Source organism: Rattus rattus, chromosome 5 (genome assembly GCF_011064425.1).
Source record: "Rattus rattus isolate New Zealand chromosome 5, Rrattus_CSIRO_v1, whole genome shotgun sequence".
Taxonomy (NCBI): Eukaryota; Metazoa; Chordata; class Mammalia; order Rodentia; family Muridae; genus Rattus; species Rattus rattus.
This window is the reverse complement of record NC_046158.1, coordinates 40,100,230-40,121,074: the sequence shown is the minus strand read 5'-3', so window position 1 is coordinate 40,121,074 and position 20,845 is coordinate 40,100,230. Positions and strand designations below refer to the sequence as shown.

General features: G+C 39.0%; 1 protein-coding gene across 1 annotated transcript in view; it reads left to right on the top strand.

Annotated features, from left to right (window-relative positions):
* The window catches only part of Fap (fibroblast activation protein alpha), a 57,978-nt gene that overhangs the window by 23,901 nt on the left and 13,232 nt on the right, over nt 1–20,845 (top strand). Inside the window, exons 11-19 of the mRNA XM_032902527.1 lie at nt 3,735–3,839; nt 3,938–4,008; nt 5,470–5,523; nt 7,149–7,273; nt 11,104–11,151; nt 13,690–13,698; nt 16,142–16,231; nt 16,690–16,759; nt 17,505–17,699. Of these exons, the coding sequence (XP_032758418.1) occupies nt 3,735–3,839; nt 3,938–4,008; nt 5,470–5,523; nt 7,149–7,273; nt 11,104–11,151; nt 13,690–13,698; nt 16,142–16,231; nt 16,690–16,759; nt 17,505–17,699 (767 nt within the window). The remainder of the gene's footprint in view (nt 1–3,734; nt 3,840–3,937; nt 4,009–5,469; nt 5,524–7,148; nt 7,274–11,103; nt 11,152–13,689; nt 13,699–16,141; nt 16,232–16,689; nt 16,760–17,504; nt 17,700–20,845) is intronic.

The window sequence follows — 20,845 nt, the reverse complement described above, 5'->3', positions numbered from 1 at the left end:
TTTGTGATTAATTGTGTCTGGAATCTTTAGTTGGAGTTATTTAGTGATATATGAGGTTCATTTCCTATAAAAAGAATATTGTTTAAGGGAACCAATTTTATCTTGTCTCCTGTATTGATTATTACAAAAGAAGTTTGAAAATAAGTGAATGTTGTCCGGAAAATACCACATGTCTCAAAAGTACATCAAGCAAGCATTTGCATCAGGGTGGCTGCTGGGCTGAGATTTAGACACACTGTTCAAAAGGGACACTTGGGTATTAATTTTAATCTTTGGAGATGTATTTAGTAACGAAACTTCTAAATCTTAGAAAAAAGAATATAATGTATACTTCGTAGTGAAAACTTCTGGGAATCATTCCTCATCCTCTGAAGGTACCTGCTTTATTAGACAGCTTTCCTGACTAATGGCAATGAAATTAGCTCGAGAAAACATAGACATATGTATATGATTAATAAACCCATTCAGGTAATTGTGTGGGTGCGTGCATGTGTGTAGTTCTTGGGATCAACAAAGGCCACACATGCTAGACAAGTATCATAAGCTACATTCCCAGTCCTTGTTCAGTTTTTGGGTCTTTAGACAAATTTAAAAAGCTGGTCATAATAGTATATATTAAATGGTAGTTTGTTTGTTTGTTTTTTTTAAGTGGTTTCCTTAGAATACATCCAAGATGTTTAAACTGCAAACGACACAAGAAATAAACTGGAACTATTTTCCGGTGAATAATATACAAACCAAAAGAATCCAAATTTTAGTTCTTTACGTTTAGAAATCAGCTCTGAAGTCATAATGCTTAGACTACAGTTATAGCAAAACGCTCGTCAGCTGTTTGAGCAATGCTGCGGACCTCCTTGGCCTGCGCTAAAACCTTTGATTAAAAACAGAACATGAGTTTTATGGGTCGGCGTCTGAAAGCCTGTGCTTCTGTCTAATCATTAGCTCAGGGTAGGAGCCATCTTTTGACATTTAGTGAGGATGGTAAAAATCAAAAACTGTGAGAAGTAACCTTGCTTCCTAGGTGAGATTATTTTAAATGGCTTTGCACTTCACTCGGAGATAAGCAATTTATCAGAAAAATCTAAGCGTGATAAGGAGGCCAGGGCAGGGCCCCGTTCCAGCTGAGGTCACTGCAGCTGAATGTCTTATCTAGTGTCCAGGTGTGACTTACTGCAAGGAGCACTTAACTCAGAACGCATTATGGCCCTGGCTCTGACAACACCATCACGGAAATATTTCACACCCTCTTTACCTGACCTAAGTTACCTGCTCATCGGAAGCGACTGTCTTCCATGTGCGCAGAGAAAGGGAGGAGATAACAGCCTTTGGCCAGCAGAGAGATTCTTCCTGTTTGCCTGGCCCTAGTATCTTAAAACAGAACAGTCTGTCCTGTTAATTCTTTAGTTTCAGTGCAGATTAAATTGTAAGCTTTACTCAGAATACTATCTTTTTAGAAGTCCTTTAACTAATTCACTTAGGTATGTGAGGAATAACTGTTGTTGTTGTTAAAGGCAGGCTTATTGGGAAGCTGCTCTCAGGTGGGTGAGTTTACTGGCCCCAAGGACCAAGGCCAGAGAAGACACCATGGGGAAAGAGGAGGTAGGGGAGGGAGAGAGAAAGAAAGAAAGGGGTCTGCGCACAGACGACAGTGAAGAGAGCGAGGAATAACTCGTCACTGTATTACATTAAAATGGTCTGTGGCCTGGGTTCCATCGAGTGACTAAATCATGCAGAACTAATTGTTTTTCACAGTATATAGTATGAGGGGGTAAAAAAGGGTGCTTGTGGTAAGGCTGCCATTCCTTGCTTGAGAGCAAACCTTTCTGAAATGAAGAAGCAGCTTTGTCAAAGGCCCACACTAGTGCAGTGCGTCCACCAAATACCCAGTCTGAAGATGCCAAGTCATCTGGAGTAGCTCCTATGACGAGCGATGGTGATGGACGCACAGCAGCCTCACCTCACTCAATTTCCCACTCTGTTACAATGTATTAACACACACACACACACACACACACACACATACACACACACACATACACACACACACACACACACATTCATATTTAGTGAAGTTTACTTGAACAAAGATTATTCGTGGATCAGGCAGTGTCCAGGATATAGAATCCTTTCCTATGTCTCTCCATGCTGCCTTTTGTCTTTTCTTTTATTAGAACTGTGGTCCTTGGATCTAGAGCTAATGCTAATCTAGTAGGACCACACCTTCCATTTTTATCACAATTACATCTTTAAATTTTCCATCCAGGTGGAAATAAATTTGGAGAAAAATTAGTTGCCCAGTAAAAATATAAGAGATACATTGCATTTTAACAACACATGATCACAACATAAGAGAAAAAAATTTTATCAAAAAAATTTCCAGCTTCAGATCATGCTTAGATTTGATCATTAAATAATTCTATAGCAATTCTCCCTACAACCTGTTTGCTCAAAAATTGATCTCAGAAAAGATATTAAAAGGAACAATGTTTGTAGCTAGAAAATACTGGTGGGGGTGGGTGTTTATTGTTTGCTTCAGTTGTGAAATAACAGAACAGATTGGCCTACTGTTCCATGGGACATAAACCAGATAGACAGACCTGGTTTTAAGTTACTCCTGCATGATATAGAGGAGCTCTACTCTCATGAGATTTTCCTCAGGAAGGTGTCATCATTTCATCAGAGGACAACCTGTAAGAATAGCCATAAAGGTAGAGCAAGTCTGTGTGTGTGTGTGTGTGTGTGTGTGTGTGTATGTGTGTGTGTGTGTGTGTGTGTGTGTTTACAATGGAGACAAATTACAATATGGATGAAAATTTGGTATGAGGCATTTTCAGAATTTCAGTTGTCTGCTAGTTAGAATATTGAGTTGCCACTAGTTCTGTTCCAGGACACTGGAGTGACTGGTAGTTGAATGTAATTAGATGGTTCCAAGCAGAGAGTACTGAATTCCTCAAACTGAGGTTACAAGGCCTTTCTGTTTCCTGAGCTCAGAGCTAAGATCACCCTACTCCCTAACCGTGCTTCACTGTTCCTCTCAAGCATGCTACCAAAATCTGTGGCTTCCAGACCATCTTATTTGAATTGTTCAAATGTCTTTATTAAGTTGTTGCCATTAGGAACTTAGCGTTAGACAATTAAAAAATCTAACATGCTTCTGGGGCTGGAGAGATGACTCAGTGGTTCAAAGAACTGGCTGCTCTTTCAGAGGACTGGGTTTAATCCCCACCATACACATGGTGGTCCACAACTGTCTGTAACTCTAGTTCCAGGGGACCTGACCACCTCACCCAGACGTACATACAGGCAAAAGACCAGTGCATAAAAAAATAATAATTAATAAATTATTTTTTAAAAAAAGAATTATACTTTGATCAAATGCCCCATTTTAAAGTTTGGTTTGAGTAAATGTCAACATTTGTTTATTATTCCTGGAACTCAATTCCAAACCATATTACCTTAGGGCAGAAATTTATTAAATTAGATGTGGTAAAGCTTGGGGCTCCAGGGTTGATAGGGTAGAGGTGTGAGATAGCAAACACCAGTCGGCACCTGTGAGCTCCTATTAGAGTCACTGGAAAGCCATCCTTTGAAAACCTGGAATTTCAGGAGTGGGTGACAGGTGATAGGAGAGGAGGCTCACCATGAGTCTCCAAGCATCATACGTGACTTGCAAAAATACCTGTGGCTTTCATTCAGTTTGTCCTTTAGATATAACCTCTGTTCATTTCTTTCAGTTCTTTGTTTCCACACCAGCTTTTAGCCAGGATGCTGCTTCATACTACAAAATATTTAGCGACAAGGATGGTTACAAACATATTCACTACATCAAAGACACTGTGGTAAGTTCCTTCCAAGATTTCTCTCCTCAAAGATCATTCACTTGAGGTTGCTCAAGTGACGCTCAGCTTCGCACAACATAATGTTTGTCTTTTTATAGGAAAATGCTATTCAAATTACAAGTGGCAAGTGGGAGGCCATATATATATTCCGAGTAACACAGGATTCACTGTAAGTACCGCACGCAGCACGATGTACCATTTAGGTTTTAATTGGCACCCACCGATGGATGTACAAATAATGCACTGTACTGTCTACCCAGCCAACAGAGAGAACATTCTGTTGTTCTTTGGTTACGTTCAAAGAGCTATGATTTCATGAAGAGTACGTATTCTTTAGTCACTCAACAGCAAGATTTCCTTTTTGAAAGAAATTTTTTTATTAGGGACTTTTATGAAAAGTCTAAAAATTCTCAGGGTTGGGTGACTGAGGCTTGAGCTCCATGAGCATGATGATGACAGTAAACTGTAGACTAGAAAGAAAAGACTACGCCACCTTTCTTGTGCGTCCTCAGGACCAAGGTTGACATGGGAGGGGCTCCGTTCCTATTTTTTAAGTGGATGAAAGGCAAGGGTAGATGTTTAGGAAAGATGTAATAGCATAATTATTATCATATGTGAGGGAGAAGAGAGAGGTGGGAAAGTGGACCAGGCTGCAGTGTTGAAAGGGGAGGCAATGCTGGGAGCTTTGACAGCCTGGGAATGCTACAAGGGGCCATTGGAGGAAAAGATGAGCAGTTAATTCACACACTATTTGAAAGGATGTGGGAAAGGCAAGAGACAGTGAAGACTGGAGTCCTGTGACATTAGTACAGACATAAATAAAACAGATACACTCGGGTTTTGAATATGAATTTCATACCAGAAATGCATTGCATTGTGTTGTCTCCTTTATAAGAAACTTGTTTATGACACTGAGGACACCTGGACAGCTAAGCCCTCCTGAGAATTAAAACAAACCTTGTTTACTCTAAACTTTTCACACTCCATTATGCTCTTCTTGAAGGAGAGAGAGAGAGAAAAAAAAATAAAGACAGCTACTTTGAGATATTCAGATAAATTCACAGAGGAATGAAAGTTATGTCGCCAAACTGGATTTTCCACTTCATAGCATATTAAGACAGAAAGGAGCACGCACCTGGCAGTTAGGTAGCAAGGTTGCTCTCCTGTGGTTTGTTCTGCAGCTCGGTGGATTAACATGGCCTATGACATGTTCAGCTCATCGAGCTCAGATGAGTTTCCTAGTATGCCAAGTTTATCTACTACTGGGTGTGTAGAATACAATCAAAATGTGTTCTCAGTCATAAACAAACAACATAATTCTGAGAAGCCAGTAAACAGTCATAGTGGAAAAGGAAAAGTGTAATATTAGTTTAAATAGGTCAGTTTTCATGGTTCTTACTCAATGAATCAGAAAAGGATACGTTGATCACAAAATCAGTACTGATCTCAGTTTTGCCTTTGTCTCATGATCTGTAAATGCCCCAACACAATTATAGACAGTAGTAGTTCTTCTACACAAGTATTAATAGTTTCTTGAAATAATGTTTTTATTCATGTTACTTATTAATATTAGTGATGATACTTTTGTAATTCGATAATCAATAATTAATATTTTGTAAATTAATTTCAGGTTTTATTCTAGCAATGAATTTGAAGGTTACCCTGGAAGAAGAAACATCTACAGGTAATTCAGGCCATTTCAAAATAGTATTGATAGATAAACAAAGAGGTAAATGACTAAAGTTGAATCATAACCCTTGGTAGATGTAGAATGTTACTTGAAGTGTGAAATGTCATAAAATCCACTTGTCAGTGAGAGTAAATAATTCAGAAAATGACATATACAAAATCAGCATAAAATCATATGCACCCAGAATATGAGCCAACCTATTTTGAAAAGAGTAATAAAGGAAATCCTTTATGGTGATATAAATAATAATTTTACATGATTATAGATACTTGAAAAGTTCAGAGTTAATCCAGGGCTCTTACTTATTTATTAACACACACTTACTGAGCAGTGGCTGTGCCACACTGCTTTTACTCTTGCAGTGTGAGCTTCACTAGGGCTCACTTTGCTATAGATACTTCCACCCCTCTATTAGTTATTAATGTTCAATCCAACTGTCCTGCTGATGAGCGGAATAATAACCAAAAGACTCTTTACATAGAAATAAAGACTGTGGTTAACATTGTTCATGCTCTGCTGTAAACCAAATAACATCTTAACTGATCTGCACTGTAATTGCATTTCATTTTAATATGTCAATATAATATTATTTGGGTTGATATTCGAACATGGGTATGCTGTTCTCTGAGCCATTGCTGTTAACTCTCTTCTTCACATTTCCAAAAATCACACAAAAATTCCCGCATGTGATCCGTAAGAAGAAAAAAAATATCCTCTTATGTACAGTCCTCAGTTCACACCCTGATACACATGGCTCTAGAGCCCCTGTGCCATGCTCAAGGCTATCCCAGGAAGCTATAAGAGGAAGACTTTGGAGGTGGGAAAACTCACCCTGGTAGCCAGAATGGGCTCTGACACAGCCTGACCCTTGGCAGAGTACCATCCAGTATTTCCAAAAGGGGAATCTGGTGCAGTGTGGGAGGAGATATGCAGAAGCCTATTATTTATTAAAACTCATCACTCCATTCCAGGGCCACACAGAGGGCTCTGCTCATGTGAGTAGAGGAGTGTAGCTTGACCTACGTGAGACGGAGGAGGCAACCTCCCTAGACGGAGCTCCCAAAAGCCCATGTGCCCTGTTGAAAGAATGGAAAATGCAGAATGCATCTTCTTATTTCCAATTTGCTCATTACTAAAGTCCTTTTTCCAGATATAGAGAAGAAGAGGGATTCTTCTGCCAGTGTGTCTTGTATGTTTTGACTTGGAGTAGGGGAAGGAGAGAAAAAGAGAAGAGGGGAGGGAGGGAGGGAGGGAGGGATGGGGACAGAGACAGAGACAGAGAGAGACACAGAGAGATCTCTAACTATTTTAGAAGCACTTAATGGATATAAAAACATTGACTACCTCACTCCCATTGCAAGTGTTCTATAGCTCTCCCATTTCAGGAAAACCACAGAGGGCTTCTCCCTCAAAGCTTGTGCCTATTCAGGCAAAAATGGATCAAACATCAAGCTACATCAAAACACTGTGATTCCCCTCTACTTTAAATGATATTGGCAACAGAAAAAATAGAGTGGGTTTGATGTCAATATGTAAATTAGTCACTTTACATGGAGTAGTACATTTTGATAAATACAATCTCAAAATTTCAGCTTAGCTTTATTTTCATTCCCCTCTAGAATTAGCATTGGAAACTCTCCTCCGAGTAAGAAGTGTGTTACTTGCCATCTAAGGAAAGAAAGGTGCCAATATTACACAGCAAGTTTCAGCTACAAAGCCAAATACTATGCACTCATCTGCTACGGTAGGTGACGGACCTGACGTAAGCATGGCCATCCCCATTGCCTCTGTCATCAGCCTTGTCACTCCATCAAATTACTTACAGTGTTTTCCTTTTCTGGGAACTTGTTACATACAAGAGTCTTATTGAATGCCCAAGACTTGTGGAAGGAAAAGAATAGGAAGGTGTTAGTCTCTCTTTTGCATTTGAGGAAACTGAGTGATCAGCTAAGGTGTCTGCCTCTGTTAGGCGAGAGCCAGGGCTGCAGCAGAGCTGTCTGTCTCTAGTCGGCATCACTGAGGTGTTGCATACAGACACTATCTACCAGATAAGCACAGAAGGAGAGATATCAAAACAGAATTGTTCTCTCTGAAAACGTTGTTGTTCTGCTTTGACCTTATTCGTGGGGAAAACATCAAGAGCCATGGCCAGAGGCCTGAAGTCTATGCAATGAAGACAGATTATTCTTCCAAACCTAGTTTCGATGAAGACAAAAAACAAATCTTTGTCATCCAATCCTTCCTTAAAAATCGGAAGATATTTTGAGTAATTCATTCAAATATTAACAAAGGAACCATGGTGGCATGACCCAGAAAGAATTTTCTGGTTGTTTAGACCGTGGTTTCATTCACAAATGATCTGCTATGCAGATGAGTTCACTTCGTGCACACGTTATCTTGAATAAATAACAAGAAATATAGGTTAAAATAAGACTACAAACCAATGAAATCAGTGACAACTGGGGGTCAGTAGAATCTCCAGTTCTATAATCTATAATCCAGGTCTGTAATCTCCTTCTCACCCTAGTTAACCCCAGTTAGAGTACGGGTAGCATACTGGGCAGGAAATTTAACAAAGTGCGCACCACCCTCCTATTTCTGATATCAACGACTCTGGCTCAGGTAGGTGACTTAGACAACAATGGAGCCATTCATCCTTTGACCTCTCTACTCAGATGCAGAGGTCCTGTGGGTTTCCCGTGAAATGAACAAGAATTAAGGCCATCATGATGTCACTTCCCTTAATCCAGCAACCGGTCTCTCGAACTGCAGCCACAACTCATTTGACTGTGTAGACATGAATAAGCATTTTAACCCGAATGCTCCCATCAAGATGCATAAGATGTCAGTTTGAAATAACACTTTCGTAAAATGTTTGGTCAGTGAAATCTTTGAAATGTCAAGAGATTGTTGTTCGTGGCCATATGTGCTGATTGTGGTTATGGCATTTAAAGGTAAACATTAAATGTCCCTCCCAAGTTATATGCAACATTTTCCAACCCAAACTCTATATTTATGTGACATGTATCAAAAGCTTACATGTCAGACACACAGCATCCTTGAACTAAGGATGCCTAGGCATCTGTTTATCTCTTTCTCTCCCCTGGAAGGCTGGGCGGGGCTGTTCTTTTTAGTCATCTATTTGTGACTGTAAGAAAAGTGTCTAATAGAGTACACAGAGGCATTGCGAAGCTTCGAAAGAATTGCTGGCATCTAAAATCTCTACCAAGATAGTTGTTTCTTGCTGTTCCATTGGCTGATAAAGGCACTAGGGTCGCATTAACATACATGCATTTCTACTGCTACATACTCTATGTTTGAATAATGCTATAGCTCTCTGGAAAAGCATGCTAACACATTTCATATCGCCTCGCTCTAGTGTCTACTTGAGGCTAACTGTTCCCTGAAGTATAGATAAGAAACCAAAGACTAAGCCCTCATCAAAAGTTGGTGGGAGAGTCCTTTCTAGAACTGGAATCGCCTGACTTTTCTACCACTCACCCTTCCTCGGCAGTATGGTAATTTCCCATTTAGCAAAAAATACACTGTGTGGGAAGCATCACATCGTCTGGTGTTTTTGAAGCTCCAGTAAAATGAGTCACTCCGCCATCATAGGAAAAACCTTGAAATCTTTCCCTTTAGGGGTAAGAGTAACGCCTCGTTATGTAACTTTCAAACTCTCCAAAGGACTGTTGAGCCCTGGAAGACAAGAAGAATGCAGGTAAAAATCATCTCGGTAACACAGATAGAACAAAAACAGTAGAGAAATGAGAATTTTAGGGACTGATGCTGGTCTCTAGGGCCATGTCCTCCTCCTGCTGTGTCATGGGTACTCTGTCGTTACTTTGTTTCTTAATTTAAGATAAAAAGAGATGCAGGTTTCCACTACTAAGAACATTTACCTATGAAAGCCCATATGGTGGATGTTAATAGATTAAAGCCTAGAGACTTAAACAGCCTTGTCTCCTTAGATTCTGGCTCCAAATGTGAAACGCATGTGTGCCCCTTTTGAAAACTTTGAGGAAACATTGACTCTGAGGAAAAGCTTTTCAGTTTGCAGTCTCTAAACACTCTCAAGTGTCACAGACGGGCTGCTGGTTTCTGAGAAAGCCAAAGAAGAATCTCTTTCTTCTATCCTCAGGTCATAATAAGAAGTAAGACAGGAAATAAAAATATTAGCTTTATTATTTATAAAGGCTAGTTGGAAAATGCGGTGAAGGGAAGTTGTGTGCCTTCCAACACTGCAGCCCACAAGGACGTTTTTACAAACGTGGGTACCCTTATACTTGCAGGATTTGCCCATGGGGCTTGGCACTTAAAGCTCTAAGGAATAAATCAGAAGAATGTTTTCCACAGGGAGAAGGCTGCCAGGAGCAAGCCAGAAAGCCCCATTCATAAGCAGTTCTCCTTAGAACGCTGAGAAGTCCTTCTGCTCTATTCGGGTCCAATGGCACAATTCTTGCAGGGCTCCCTGAAGGTAGAAGAAAATATTAGGAATGGCAAAAGCATCTATCCCAACCTCTATGCATGTTGCTTTTTACTGCACTGAGTCCCTTGGTCAATGTATTCTTTAAAAGTAGTCTGGGTATTAGATTATTCTGTACTTTAGACGAGTAATGGCGTTCGTTTATCTATGGACACCTCATCAAAACAGCCAGTTTCTGAACGTTGTGATACTTGTAGGCAGTGCCCTTCTGGATAGAAAGCAGCCATTTAGAGGACTAATTTATCAATCACTCATTACAAAAGGTGGTGGTAGCTGCCGACAGTTCACGTCCCAAGTCCTCAAGTCTGGAGATTGATGTAGTAACAGACAGCGCTGTGCTCCGTGCTGAAGGATGAAAATCCTATCTGTTGCCCCACTGTGACAATTCTTCAGACTCCCTAAGCTTCTTGGCTGGAACCTCTGTGACAAACCCTACACCCCACCCACCCTCATGACCCCATCTTTCCTTCTTTAATCCCTCCAGTAACATCTCAATACCACCTTCCTCCTACCATAACTTACTAACCCCCGAAACATGACTTAAAATAGCGTATTGGAAAAGGAAGCCTTAGATAAAAATTTATCTGTGCACGTCATCGGATAAAAGATGTTAGCTTTTATCCACCAAAACAAACCGAACATTCGACAAATGAGACACAATCGAGGTACTGGTGAAGGTTACTTAAAAATAAACATACAGCTAGAACTTGTCCAGTGAGTGTGAGAACTTCCTAGAAGGCCGCTTGAAGCTTCTGAGGCCTTTGTGCGTGGCTAATTAGGTTCTAACCATGAAGGTTCACTCCTGGAAAAGCTACGGTGCAGGTAAGGCTTCTCGCACTTCTGTTCTTTCATTGGGCTTTGACCTGATATGTGTGGTTTAAATGGAACTTAAAAGGCCTGCTTCTCTATGGTAAAAACAAAACAAAACAAAACAAAACAAAACAAAAAAAAACAATAGTACATAAGGACAGCAAAGAGTTAAAAGATGTGTTTCTTAGCACGAGTCATAGATACTACACACAGTCCTGGCTGACAGTGAACTGTTATTCCTAACCGTAGTCACATTCTTGTTTCTGTTCTGCCCACAGGCCCTGGCCTCCCAATTTCCACCCTCCACGATGGCCGCACAGACCAAGGTACTCTCTTGCATCTAGAATACTCTGAGTTCTCTATCATGAGCCCTTTCAGAGGGCAGAAGAGTTAGCCACCTTTGACGAGGTGAATCCTCAATACCATGTTGTTGTCATAAAGTTCATTATTCCTCAGTTTGAAATATTGTTTGCTTTAAACTCAACCACAAGTACTTCTTGGCAGTGGGGCCATGACATAACAGAAATCACACCATAGAGATCAAGTCTTTCATCCCTCCCTGGCTTTCTAAAACCAGAGAAGATTAGAATCAGAAGGAAAGCATATCCGTACATCTTCTTTCTCCTCAAAAAAGAATTCCTGCTTTTCTAGGAGGAGGGTTTATATTTTTTTCTTTTTATCACCCCACACTGGCAAAAAATTCTAGACATCGCTTCTTACCTCTTGGATTCAGTTGGGAGCAGAGGGTGATTATCATTCCAGCTCTTTTGTTTGTTTTGCATTGACAACTGTATCACATTGTTGCCATGTATGAAAGCCCTGGAATTTCGGGATACCTTGTTCCACTTTTGACTGTTGTCTTCATAGCTCGCCTCTACCTTGAATTTGCAACAGTGCCAAAAATGGTTTACGCTTCAAAGATGGCCATTTTTGCTCTGATCAGAGTAATCCGAGTATTTAATTTTCTTGTGTTTTTCCTGCTGGTTCCGCATTATCCTCTGATTGGCCATTAAACAACACAAGCAGATTGGAGTTGCTGGAGAACAGGAGTGGTGTGGGTTAAGGGGATGCTTCCTGCCTTCAACACTGAGGTCTACAGCTGTCCCTGGACAGTTGGCTAACACATCGGGACACTACTTGGGGATTGGTTTTGTGTCAGTTTAATGGATCCAGAGTAGGTGAAAATGAAGTCGTGAAGAAAAGGCCACGGACTCTGTCTAGGGCCAGGATTCTGAAGTAGGACAGTGGATTTAGTTTCATTTTGAAGTTGTTTTAATAGGAAGTGCCCTGAAAAATAGGTTAAGATTGTTCATAAGACATATTCAACACTGAGAGGACATTTCAAAGCAACACTACTTTCAAGTCCTGAATTTCTGTTTTAATAGAATCTCCATAGATATTTAAAGTTCATTTTATCACCACTCTGAAATATAACTCAACTTCCTTTCCCCCATAACATGAATTTCTATATCCTAGAATTTTTTTCTTGATGTTCTTATTATATTCCAGGCAGATACTAATCTTTTTAATGCTTTTGAAGTTTTATTACACCACTCTCCGTGTACATCATATATATTTTTATATTTTCTAATTCAAGAAATGACTCAAATTCCTTTAGAGAACAGATCCACCAACTTGTCTAATGAAACAGTATTCGTTTACACTGCATTTGATATTTTTCTCATTCTTCCAATCAAATCTCTGGGAAGAAGGCAGCTTGAGGGTATCTGGGTCTCTGTGGTTGGAAGGCACAATGGCAGGGGTTTGCCTGCAGTCAGGGAAGAGAAATAATACAAGAATGAGACAAAGTAGATCAGTCTCTCAGTAACTTACTTCTTGAAAGCCTCTACCTCCTAAAGGTTCTAGAACCTTCCAAAAACAGTGCCAGCAACTGGAAAGCAAGCACACAAACACAGGAGCCTAATGGGAAACATTCATATTCAAACCATACCATATGCTTACCACAAATATAAATTCTTAGGTCTTCCAATCAGGTAGATTTTAAATTGTGCTTGGCAATCTATACTCTTGATAAAGATCTAACTTTATCTAGTTATTTTATATCAAATGCTGTGCATTATGTTTCTTTTAAGTTGTTTTTAAACCCACTGTCCTTTTCATTTGCTGTCAGGAATCTTCACTCAGCAAATATTTTTTGAGCATTTACTAAATTAGGCCATCCATTGTAGTACTATTTCTCTAAAACGATGGAGACCAGATTGGGTATTTATTCCTACCCTCGAAGAGATTAGAGATTAGTGGGTGATGCAAATGTATGAGCAGGCAACAATGAGAAAATGAAATTCAGTGCTAAGAGAAAGGAAATACAGGATATACAGGAAACAGAAAGGCACACAGGGAAAGCCCCTATCTGGGTTATGTCAGGTAAGAAATGTATCCTAATGGCATTCTTCAATCCTGAGATTCTTGGATAGGAAAGAAATTGATACTGTTCAGATGACTGGCTTGGTTGGTGGACTGAAATGGTTGCTTTTACTCACAAAGTACTCACTGTAGAGAACAGAACTTTGAGGAGATGGTGACATTTGTTTAACATACTGATAGGATATTTGGATGGAACTGGTTGACCTACAGTGACCCGGTGGGGATCTGAATATCAAAATAGCAGTTGTACTGAAGATTACCATCAAGATGCTGTTAACTTATGGACAACTTGGTATCAATGGCCTTAGAAGTGAATGAGATGGTAAATTTAAAAAGTGAGCACTTTTTAGAGCAGGTTCTAGAAGACAGGGGTGGAGGTGACAAGATTAAAGCAAGGTAGGACCTGCGTAGGAAATTAATGGGAGTTTGTTTGTTTTGACAAAGCCACCAGTGCTTCTAGTGCATTTGTCTGTGAAGAGAGAAGAAAGGTTGGCTACTAGCTGGGAATAGATACTGTTCTGTAAGACGATACATATTTGTTGAACGTTGACTGAAGAAATTATGAGGCTGAACAAGATTGCAGAATGCTAGGTGGAGAACATGACACACATCTGCAATACCAACACTGAGAAGTAGAAAAAAGGGCATCAGAAGATGAAGACTAGTCTGGCTATATACATATCCTGTACTGTCCAAGCCCCAAGAGATAGAATAAGAAAGTCCCTGAAAGGTGGGAGGAGATAGGGTTCAGAAATACATGAAGAGATTAATCTCCTATGGTGGTAAAGGATGAGGAGACAATGGTGGTTTCATGAAAGTTCGAAAGCCCTAAAGAAAACAGTATGTTTCATTTCCATGCAAAGAAGAGAATCATTTGAAAGCAGTGGATTATGCTTGAACCAGATACTATGGAAACCCAGAAGAGTTGGCACTTAATATTGAGGGCCCGTCTGAAGCTCAGTTGCTTTGGGCATTACAGGTCCTCATTAAACTAAGCAACCATATGACCTCACTTATCAGTTTCACCACAGATTCTTTACAAAATTTAATTAATATGAAATACATCACTTTAGTAGGACTTAAACAAAAACTGAATATAAGACCAATAACTTCTAAAGTTCAATTGAGATTTGTCATAATAAGGTATGTACGAACATATGGACTATGTGCTCCATATCTTTTACCAGACCCTCAGTAGGGGAGCAGTGAGACTAGAAAGATTAGCAAAGGGAAGAAAGTATATGGTGAACCATATCACCCCTTACAACATGACAACTTCTAAAGCACAGCTCCACGGAAAAGTCCAGTTGCCACCTCTCTTACCATAGCTCTAGGAAGTTCTACTTGTACTTTAAGAAGTAGGGCAACTTCGTGCTCTCTCTTCAGGAGAACAGAACTACAGAGGCATTGATTAGGTTTTTCAAGCAAGTCTGGTACTTCGTTCAGTCATAAAACTTGAAGGTTCATTAATTAGCAAGAGAATAGCCATAAAGTTAAAAATCATACAACGTGGTAACACCTTCCATTTCCAGTTTATGTGGTCAGGTAACAAGAATATCAATCATGGGTCCATTACCACGCTCTACATTCTGACCTCTGACAGGATTCATTTCTGAGGGAACGCCACATACAGACTCCACACGAGGGCAGGCAGTAGCTAGATTTCACTTAGATGCGTGCGTTTGATTTTTGTGAGTCCTAACGTGTAGTGTGTCACGCGTATTTCTTTTCTGATGGGTTACCCAAAGCTAACGTGAAACTTATTATGTCTTTTGTATAAATCATATCCAAAGCATTCCTACGTGTGCTAAGATTAAATATAACACATTTTGGAGCAAAATGCCATGAGCATATGAAAACAGAGCTCTCTGGGAAGTGGTTTGGCAAACAGAGTAGTTATAAGTCTCCAGTTCACTGTCTTCAGTGACCGCTTTTCAAAGAGATGAATGTAAACAAAATCTTCAGGATTTATTTTGTAGCAATTACCATATCTCACAAGTCATCTACTTCTCCCTTTCACAGAAAAAAAAAAGATCTAACTCTACATATTGTATGAAAGACTAATTTTTTTCATGAAGATGTTAGTATCAAATTAAAACTTATTTCAAAGAGCTTTCTTAATATAAACCCATTTACATGTATTGCCAATCTATAACACTCAGTGGATCAACTGATTTATTCAGTTTGAAACATTGAAAGTGTGAAATATCGCTGAGCTCCGTATCAAGAGTAGCTTTTGTTTTGTTCTGAGGGAGGGTCTTAGGCTTTCAACTGGGCTAATCTTGAGCTCACAATGTAAAGCAAGCTGGTCTTGAACTTGCGAAGTTCCTTCCTTCTCAATCTCCAAGGACCAGAATTCTAGGCAGGAGCCACCACTCCTTACTGTGAACAGCAGCTTTTAGATTTTTTTTTTCAGACATGAGGCACAATACTGTGTGTCTAAGTTAATCCGATATAACAAGGAAAGGTCAAAATACGAATATAAAAATCTCAGAAGCAAGATTTAACTCCTCATGCTGAATACACTTAGGTTTGCAGTTGTGTTACCCTTTCCCTGAGAGGGGTCAATCGTCCAGAGGTTGAATTTCTCCCTTTTGCTCAACTCTTAAAGAAATGTCACCTATTCAGCCTCATGGCTTCAAAATGAAAAACTGCAGTCAGATAGGGGACAAGATGGTCAAATAAGCATTGTAGCTTAAAATGCTAAAGGTGTTAGGGGCTATGAGGACACTGGTCAGATGTGAAGTCCTCACACTCCGGCATCATGACTGCCACTGAGAAGGACCATAACAGACCCTTATTCAGTCACATCATTGTCACCCGTACAAGCCAAAGGAATTTCATGAAAGAAATTATTTATGTAAAATTATTTATTTATTAGTATGAACTGAAGATGAACATTATATTCTTTTTTTTTACAAAAAATACAAGTATTAGAGGAGAACAAAGAACTGGAAAATGCCCTGAGAAACATCCAGCTGCCTGCAGTGGAAATTAAGAAGCTTGAAGACGGTGGAATGAGTAAGATATTCTAAAAACGTCTCACTTACAGATGTGAAGGTGAACACTTGGCTTGCCTAAAAAAATTACTGAGTTAATGTCATAGTCCAAGCCATATGAATGTAAGCTCTCATTTAAAATAACCTTTCCCTGACAATATTCAGTTTTGTTAAACATTTTACTGTGATTATAAATACAGTTGAACGTCTACTTTTCCATAACTCCCTCTCTGCATTGACTTTTTTTTTAAAAAAAAGAGATTATCTAATTTTAATTTTAGAATAGATGCTTGTAGAGCAAGCAAGTATTTTGAGGATTTACAGTCATTTGCAAATTAGACCTGAACTAGGTAATAGGGTCTGTTGAAAATACGTTCTTAATCCTTAATGATTTCCTGGGTTGCTTTTGTAGTGTACAGTGTTAAAGAAAATAACATGCATGTGATGGAGTAATTATTTTCCCTTTTTCTGTTTTCAAAGCTTTCTGGTACAAGATGATTCTTCCTCCTCAGTTTGACAGATCAAAGAAGTACCCTCTGCTAATTCAAGTGTATGTAATATTTTGTTTAGTGTAAAAGCTATTTACTGAAAATATGTTGGATGGAACACACATTTATGAAATAGAATGAACCATTCTCCTTGGTAACAGTTCCTATTGATGCTGTTTTTATATATTCCCCCAACTAATCAGAGTAAATAAAATATGGCTATTTAAAATAGATCGAGGAAGCTTTGAGATTTGAGATGGACTTGCCTGCGTTTGCTGTGCTGAATTTCCTTGGGATGGCAAATTGCCGAATGTGTCAGAATACCTTTGAGATAGAGAGATTGCAGCCAAAAAAATAGTGTAAATCATCTTAACATCTTATGTAATTGAGTTAGAAACGAAATAAAGGAATGGAATACATTTAGTGGAATCACACCCAAAATCAGGGCTGACCTACACACAATTTGCTTAAAACACCATGCATTTTTTTTAGTATATCTTATGTCTGCTTTTAGCAAGTGGCAGGTGGCAGAAATGACGAAAAACCCACACATATTCCTTGAAATGCCAACCCTAGATGTATCCGTTTTGGGGAATAGGAGAGGCTGTGTCCCAAAACAACTTCCTTGTAGCAAACCTCTGGGAAAAGCCTGGTCTCTTCTTGATTTAGAACCGGTTCTAATGTTATTGATATTGAAATTTTTATCACATAATGGGACTGGGAACTGTTGAAATCCATGCTAGGCTGCTGAGAGAAAAATGGATTTTTTTTAAAAAAATTCAGAAATTAATTTTTATTTTCCTTTAGGTATGGTGGTCCCTGCAGCCAGAGTGTAAAGCCTGTATTCGCTGTTAATTGGATAACTTATCTTGCAAGTAAGGAGGGGATAGTCGTTGCCTTGGTAGATGGCCGGGGCACTGCTTTCCAAGGTGACAAATTCCTGCATGCCGTGTATCGAAAGCTGGGTGTGTATGAAGTTGAGGACCAGCTCACAGCTGTCAGGTGAGCACCTTTTCAATAAACTGTCCACACACAACAAGTGTGGCATCACTACCTTAGATCCTACAGGTGCCCCTGAACATGGTGGGTGTATCCTGCCACCCAGCCCTACTTTCAGTCATGTTTACTCTCCCTAATGACTTCATTCTTTTTTTGCTCTGACTCACTGACTTGGTAGAAAATTATTATTAGTTTTAAAGGGATCTTTTGGGTCAAATATTGGGAAAGTTGTTCGTGGAAAGGGGCTGATAACGGTGAAGAAAAATGTTTGGTAGAGCCAAGACTTTACAACCAAACTTTTATTGATTACCATGGCCCATAATTGAAAAACGAAAAGAAAAATAATTATGTAACTTTAGTGATGGCCTTCAATAAATCAAATAGCTTAATGTATTCAATTGTCAGTCCTCCTCTTCAGAATTGGTTCAGGTTGTCTTCAGCACGGCATGTCCTAGGTGCTGGAAGTTGATTTGTGAATAATCTTGCTGTCATATTTTACCATGCTACCGTAAGAGTAGATGCCTATGTTCCTTTTGTCAAAAAGATCCTGCTTTCATATAATGGATGAAATATTCTGAAAACATTTAGAAGGAAGGCAGATCTAATTTCTTCTTTTTTTCCCAGCTATATTTCTAACCAGAGTTAACGGACCCATCATCTTGTTGGGATCTAAAACAATGTTGTCAATAAAACTCTACTGCACTAGGGACAGTATACACGGTTGCCCCAGACTCCTATTCCTATAGAGTGAGGAGGTGAAGCCAGTGAATCCGAGTTTACCAGTCTGAATGCTAAGGGCTTGCTGACTGGTTGCATTGTAACTATAGATGATTTTGCACATGTAACAGCTAAAGGCTGAACAATGATTCGCAACAAAGATCAATTTTAAATAAAACTTAGTACAATATCTCTTATCCCCCTCAGTGTCACTGATCTTAGCAATACTGATCAACATATACAAAAGAGATTTAATTTAACACGTATAGAAAAGGTCTACACAGCATGTGTAAGGGATATTGTTTATTATATTTCTGACTCTAGTCAAAGTAGAAACATTTAGATTCATATGTAACTGATTTTAGGACTAGAAAGGCAGTCATGACTCATACATTCTGATGTTTATTCCATTTAGTGAGTGGCCACTTACCCACAGACACAATGTGTTCAAGTGGAGCAGTGAATTTTAATAAAAGACAATAAATTAATGACTACATTGTTATGCAACATTGAAACTTAAAATTAATCCCTCACTTCTTGGAGGCTACATGATCTTCGTTGATCCAGACTTGATATTTTTGCTATTAATTTATTTGGAAGAATTTTGTCCAATGAAGAAATGATTTAAGATGAACTCCACTGGGGCAACAGAGGATTTTGTATTCTGGTTTTGTTTGTTTTTGTTTCGGCTGTGTTAGAAGGCAAGTCTAGGACCTTGTAAGTGTTAAGCAATCACTTAAATTCTCTGCTTAGTTTTTCTGGACTTTGATGTGTCCAGTGAAGAGTAGAACACATTCGTCAGCCTTGCAGCTTTAAGTCTTCAGGTGTTTTGCTAGAGGTACAACTTGGGTCTTGTCTGTTCATACTTAAACTGTGCAAAACACCAAGGAAATATAAACCAAAGATGTTGCAAGAGCTTGTAGATAAAAAATTATAAATCATGTCTTTAAGTGTCTTCTAAGGTTGATAGAACTATAGGGCAGTTTGTTTTATCTTTGGCTTAAAACAATCATAATTATACAGCCTACAAACAATAAACTATGTCATGCCATTTAAACCACTGATTTACCATCACAAATAATGAATTCTTAATTTACTCTGTTGAATGAAGTAAAAATATAGATCTGAAGCTCATGTAAGGACCTTAACGAAAATTGTTATTTCTGGCCTTAAATCCTATCTTGTATCAATTTTGCAGTAACACTAACTTGTCTTTGCTACTTGGTTGCAGATGTAACAGAGGTAATAACTGGTGGCCATTACTTTCCCTGAACCTTTATTTTCTAGTATGTTATCTGGAGAATGCTTTCCTGATGTAGGGCAAGCATACCCATGTGCTCAGCCACTTAACAGTGCATGCCATGTTTCACTGTGTGTCACCATATTACATTCTGTACAAAGCAGTGCAAACTGGCAGCCCTTGCTTTCCATGCATTTAAAATCTAAGGGTGCTTTAAGGGGAGGCATTACTGTTAGATGGGATTTTTAACATGCCTCTTATAGAGCAGAGGTCACAGAGTGGCTGCAAGGCCCATTCAGGCAACGCATGCGACTGTGCAGAGTCCCTAGGCTGGCCCTAGCTTTGTTTGAAATCTCTGTTACATGGACATGTAAAAGAGACCTAAGGATCCAGCTCTTCCTGAAAGGAAAGGCTAAAAAGGAAAAAAAAATAGGATGATATCGAGAATGATTCAACTCCCTGTCTCCCAACTTGGCCTTTTAGGAATCAGACAGCAAACACCTAACCTGAAGACTGTCACTCCCGAATCAACCCAGAAATGAAATTGTTTTCCCTGAATCTCTTAAAAATTTTTATATAGGTGATTTTCTATGTGTCAACAGAAAACTGTGTGTGTGAGTTTGAAACAGCAGTAAGTACTGGTCAACCAAGCTAATAAATGCAAACCAAGTGGAAGACAGAGGAGTAGGAGACCAATATCACCTTATAGCCCGCCCGTGCATGAGACTCTCATAAGGAACAGATGGTAGCAAGTTCACAAGCGCTGGAGGAATGGGAACACGGTTTCTTCAGGCTTCTTGGAAAATGCCACATTTTAGACAATCACAAATTTTCAGAGATTATCAGCTCCACTCATTTGGAGTATAGTCAGCATTTTATATAGTCCCGAAGTCTTAATTTTATGTGATTTAAGGGTTAATGATGAAAAATTTTAAGAGAAAAAAATATATATTATCATTCTTAATAGTGTCAAAAAGAAACTCGAATAGCGTAATCAGTTAGTAGGATTCAAGATGATCTTAACCCAGAGTCATTTGTTTTAAAATGGGAAGAATATATGAAGTTCAGTTTAACCTCCGATATTTAAAAAAAAAATACCTTTTTCACGTGTTACTTTACTGTGTTGATTAAACCATATTATCAGTAGTTTCTGATAACTCACCTTCCAGGAAGTTTTCCAGATTTTGAGGAT